Source organism: Diabrotica virgifera, chromosome 7 (genome assembly GCF_917563875.1).
Source record: "Diabrotica virgifera virgifera chromosome 7, PGI_DIABVI_V3a".
Lineage (NCBI taxonomy): Eukaryota > Metazoa > Arthropoda > Insecta > Coleoptera > Chrysomelidae > Diabrotica > Diabrotica virgifera.
In genome coordinates, this window is record NC_065449.1 from 5,470,709 (window position 1) to 5,476,708 (window position 6,000).

The window sequence follows — 6,000 nt, forward strand, 5'->3', positions numbered from 1 at the left end:
TCCTTAAAGGATTAGGCACATGAAGAAGAAGAAGATGGACAAATGGAACAAATGGTATCTAAAGAACTATAGACCTACATCGTTGCTCAGTCAAGTGTACAAACTGTTATGAAAATTTTTAACAACCGATTGACTTAAAAAACGCAATAATTACCAAGCGGCTTCCTCAAAATATCTAGTACATCAGTAGGTACAACTGGACAAAAATACAAATCCCATCCCCATTAAGAGAGAAGTTCGACAAGGCGACGTAATATCACCAAAGATGTAATGTCTAGCCCTGGAAGATCGTCTAGAAGAAGAGAAGAACATCTTCAAAACTACAAATCGATCAACATATGACATTAATGTTAATGGCAAGAAGTTAAACCACCATAGATTCTCAGACGATATCATGATTATAGCGAGCGCATTCGAGGAACTACAAACTAGGGTGGAGGAATTCACAGATATCTCCCAATATGTCGAACTAAAAATGAATACAACAAGAACAAAAACAATGACAAACACAGATGACCCCAGAGATGTATCTATAAATGGCAACGAGATAGACCAAGTCCAAGGCCAAAGGCCAAATTTCGAAACTTGACAAAGAGAATCAAACTGCAAAAAATATTAGAACAACAAGACTGGTATGGGCAGAATTCGTAACTTATATAGAATAGAATAGAAATATGTTTTATTGTCACTGAAAATACAAATTTTATGGACAAAGCTTAATTAAAGTCAGAAAAAATAAATAAATAATATCTAACAATAACAGTAACAAATACAATTTTCTGAAATTTGATAAATCGTCAATATAAAAAAAATATACATAAATACAAAATGTAAGTTAATAAAGTAAAGAAAAAAAAACAAAATCGATATATTGCAACAATTTATAGAAATTGCAAAGTGAATATACAACAAAGTAAACTATTTATAGACATAGGAACTAATAAGTTTAAGCTGCTGCATGTGACACCCAAATATAGATAAGTTTGGTTACTTGTACATTACTGTAATTTCTTAGTTAGTCATTAAGAAACTCTTCTACTGAATAATATGGTCTTTTAGATAGATGAACTTTTGTCATTTTACGGAACTTGGGGAAAGATGTTGCAGATTTGAGTTGTAAAGGAAGATGGTTGTATAGTTTTTTTGCGGAATATAATATAGATTTCTTTACTAACTCAGAGGACGGGATCGGTAAATAGACATCAAAATTTGAATTTCTGGTGGAGTAGTCATGACGAGGCCTTGCTGGAAAGACATGCATGTGTTTACGAATTAAGCAAACAGTTTCTAAAATATATAAAGATGTAAGGGTTAAAATGCCGTGATCTTTGAAGTAACTTCTGCAATGTGTTGTTCTTCTGAGGCCAAACAGATACCTTATTGCTCTTTTTTGTAATTTAAAAATAACATCTAATTGGGCAGCTGTACTAGAACCCCAAAAAGGAAGACCATATCGAAGATGAGACTCGAACAAAGAAAAATATGTTAGTTTAGAAGATGCTAAATTGAGTTCTTTCGAAACAGATCTTATAGCATAGCAGGCTGAGGCGAGTTTCTTACTTAACACATCGATATGAAGGGACCATTTGAGGTTACTGTCTAAAAAAATACCAAGAAATTTTACAGAATCAACGGTAGAGATCTGGCTGTTATTAACAAGCAGGGGTTGAAGAGCACTTTTATAGGATAATGCTACTGTCTTATCCACGTTAAAAGAGAGTAAATTAGAGTCAGACCAGGTTTTTATCGTAAGCAAATCAGAAGTTATAGTTGCATGAAGAGATGCAATAGTTGAGTTGCTCCAAGTGATACTGGTATCATCAGCAAAAAGAAAAATTTTTCCATCGATTTTTAAGTTAGTGATGTCATTTATAAAGATAAAGAACAGTAGAGGACCCAATACTGAACATTGTGGTACTCCACATACAATGTTTTTGAGACTAGAGTCAGTATCATTTGCTCGAACTAGTTGTTTCCTATTATTCAAGTAAGATTGGAACCAATTCAAAGAAATACCTCGAATCCCATAGAAATTTAGTTTTTTAATCAAAATGTCGTGATTTACACAATCAAAAGCTTTGGCATAGTCACAGAAAACAGTGGCAGTATAAAGATTATTGTTTAGTGCTTGGTAAACCTCATGAAACACAGAAAACAAGGCATCAGTGGTACATTTATTAGTTAAAAAGCCGAACTGATTTTGGGATAAGATGTTGTTATCAATGAGAAAGGACATAAGACGGGTTTTTATGAGTCTCTCAATAATTTTTGAAAGTACCGGTAGTAAGGCAATAGGTCTATAGTTGCAAGCATTAGATTTTTCACCACCCTTATGAAGGGGAATAATAATGGCTATCTTTAGGACTCTGGGAATTTGCCTCTTTCAAAGGAATCATTAATTAGTGAGACGAGGTTTTCCAACACATTTTCTGTGAGATTTGAGAAGATTTTCATGGATAGTCCATCAGTACTACAGGATGATTTGCTTTTGATACTATTGATAGTTTGGATCAGTTCAGATATATCGATTGGTCTTACAAAGAATGAATTCGAGAACACTCCTCAATTGGGGAGATAGGAAATGGGATCTTTTTGTGGCAAAATAGTAGAAGTTATATTTTTACTCACATTAACGAAATATTCGTTTAGATTTTCCGGGTCTGGAAGGGCAAATGTTTGAACTGCGTGAGTTCTATTGCGTGAAGATCGTTTATTATGGACCAAGTTTCTTTTGCAACACTTTTAGAGCTTTCCATACGATTTTGATACTAGGCTTTTTTAGCTGACTTGATGAGTTTTAGATAGGTTACCCTGTACTTGGTGATATATTGAGTGACAGAGACGTTGGTAGCAAATTTCTTGATATACAATAGTGAGCGCATATTTTTGGCTGATATGCGAATACCTTTTGTAGCCCAGGGTTTGTGATGTTTTGGCTTAATTGAAATTAAAGGAAATGCCTTATTGAAGATAGAGACAAGCTTTTCTATAAAATCGTTGAAATTATAGTCCACGTCCGCAGAAGGAAAATGCCACTCAGAAGTTAAGCATAAATTTTGAAATTTATGAAAATTCCGAGCGGAAAAAATCCTACCTAAACGTCGGGTTTTCGAGGAGGGTTTGCTGAAGATGTTAAACTTCGTAAATACTGCTTCATGATCTGATAATCCCGCATTAATAATTGTAGAGCAGACATCAAGGGGTGAGAAATCTGAGACAATATAGTCAATTATGGTAGATGAAGTTTTTGTAATCCTTGTAGGAGAATTAACGTGCATTGAGAGACCATATGATTCAAATATGTTGACCAAGGACATTTGGGTAGCACAAGCAGCATCATAATTAATGTTGAAGTCCCCGCATAGAATTTTTCTGCTTCTATGAGGCAAGTCATCTAACAAATTTAGCAGGTTCTGAAAAAATAGTTCCACAGGGGTCAGGTGATCTATAGATGCAAATAATGTAAAGATTAAGATTTTTATTATAAACTAGGGAAAACTCAAAGAAGGCTTCATTTAACAGAAAGTCATATTTTGTAATCAGAGAAAAATCATTATTTCTAGAAAGAATTAGGGTGCCTCCATGAGCTTGACACTTAAGAACCGCCAAATACTCAATACTTAACCTTAAGGAACAAAGTGTTTAGCCAGTGTATCCTTTCTATCATGACATATGGATATCAAACCTGGACCTCAACCAAGGCAAATATAAACAAACTAGTCACAACAGAAAGAGCAATGGAAATGCCAATGTTAGGTATATAGAGATAGAAAGAAAACGAATGCATATAAATAAGTCGAGGATATCATAATAAAAATTTCCAAATGTAAATAGAGCTTCGCAGGCCACACTGGAACCCAAAAAACACCAACGTTGGAACGCCAGAATACAGCATTGGAGACTTTATAAAGATAGGCCACCAAGAGGAAGACCACAGATAAGATGGGTAGATGACATAAACAAAAGCCGAAACAAATTGGAAGTAAAATGCTCCAGGAAGGATAGATGGAAGGAGTTGAGAGAGCCTATGTTCAAAAATGAACAATAAAAGGCTAAGAAAAAGGATAGAAAAAAGTATTTCGTATATTGTATTGAACTAGACTATGAGGAATTAGCGTGATGAGGAAGGAGCGTTGCTTAGTCCTGGTGGATTATGGGTGCGGTCGTTCATAGAGGTGCGAACACGATGAAAAATAGGTAAAAAACAACAACGAAGATATAGGAAAGAGAACAACTCTTCGCAAAAACCTTTTTAAATGTTTGAATCCCAAAAAACGGAAATAATAGATATATTGTATATTCACACAACAAAGAGAAAAATGCAGATATCATTAAATAAAAGATGGTAAAATTCACTATATCAAACTATTCTCAAAATATCGAATATCACAAAGTAATAGAATAAAGTAAGCAAATTATATTGCAATTAAATACCATATCAAATATCATAAATATAAAAAATAATCAAATCAAACTGACCAAGTAGCAAAAAGAGTAATTAGAAAATATCATATCAAATATCAATAAAGTTATATATCATACAAAACAACAGAAATAACTTAAAATAAAGTTATTTTATCTGATCTGAATCATAAAAATTAGTACAAAATGTCAAATTTAACGGTGCGCCATTTTAAAAACTTGAAACTATAACAAATAATTAAAAAAACAAAATAAACTACAAAAAAATATACATAAAAAATTAAAAAAAAAAATAAAAGGGAAAATCCCAGTGATTAGTATAGTGATTAGAATATCCCAGTATACCGTATACCACACTTTAAGCAAACTTACAATGACGTAAAATACTTCTTATGTATATTGGTTTATTTTTTATTAATTTTTTTTAATTATCCAAACGGATTGTAAATGTCTTCAAAAAATTTGGATATTTTTATATAAAAAAAATATACCATTTATACTACATAAGAAGCTTTTTACTTCATTGTAAGTTTATATAAAAACTTCTTTGCACACTTAGCATTTTGTAAATTAATTATGGGATTTGCAAAAAATAAGTCAAACTATAAAAAACAAAACAACACTTACCATAGCCAACAACTGCCAAACATGCCAATAAAACAACGAATTTACTCATGTTGCTATTTTTTCTTTGTATAAAACTAGAAGAACTGACAAAAACGAAGTTACTGGAAGTGTGGAAGTTACTTTTTAATTCAACCGCTCTTGCTACGCTCGAACTAATGTCACTGTTTCAGTGGTTGGCAATAATTGTCACGTGATGGTAGAGGAAAAATTTAGTGGGAGTTTAAGAGTAGGATGCTTTAAAGAAGGTCAGCTATATAATAAACCACTGGCCAATAAGAATAAAAACATTTTTGCAATACTGACTGGTATAATTCCACAATTTTTAATACACTTCTCCAAGAAATTAATGCACCACCTATAAAATTGGTCATTTTTAATGTCTCGAATTTCCTAAACCTGTCGTTCAATTTAACTGATTTTTTAACATGTTATAGCCTCATTCTTTAATAATATTGCTGTAATAATATATTGTTGTTAGATAGGTAAATTGCCATTGTATACCGGGTGTACCAACTAGTCAAACTGTGATTTTTTATCAAAGTTCACCACATCCTGTCGAATATTCTTCTTCCCTTCTTAAAGTTCCCTCTCCTATCGGAGGTTGGATATCATAATGGCTATGGTCACTTTGTTGGCTGCTGCTCTGAACAGTTGTAATGAACTACAGTTAAACCATTCTCTAAGGTTCCTCAGCCAGAAGATGCGTCTTCTTCCTATGCTTCTTCTTCCTTGGATCCTTCCTTGCATAATAATTCTCAGCAACTCATATTTTTCTCCTCTGGTAATGTGACCCAAATATTCCAGTTTTCTAGTTTTTATACTGTTCATAATTTCTAATTCATTATTTAAACGTCGTAGCAGTTCAACATTGGTAATCCTTTGAACCCACTGAATTTTCAATATTCTTCTGTAACACCACATTTCGAACGCTTCTATTGTTCTTATCAGGAC

At 32.9% G+C, this 6,000-nt stretch overlaps 1 protein-coding gene across 1 annotated transcript in view; it reads right to left on the reverse strand.

Annotated features, from left to right (window-relative positions):
* LOC126888893 (uncharacterized) overlaps positions 1-5,320 on the reverse strand; it is a 33,336-nt gene extending 28,016 nt beyond the window's left edge. The window contains exon 1 of the mRNA XM_050657334.1: positions 5,050-5,320. Within this exon, the coding sequence (XP_050513291.1) occupies positions 5,050-5,098 (49 nt within the window). The 5' untranslated portion in view covers positions 5,099-5,320. The remainder of the gene's footprint in view (positions 1-5,049) is intronic.
* Between the last annotated feature and the right edge of the window lie 680 nt (positions 5,321-6,000).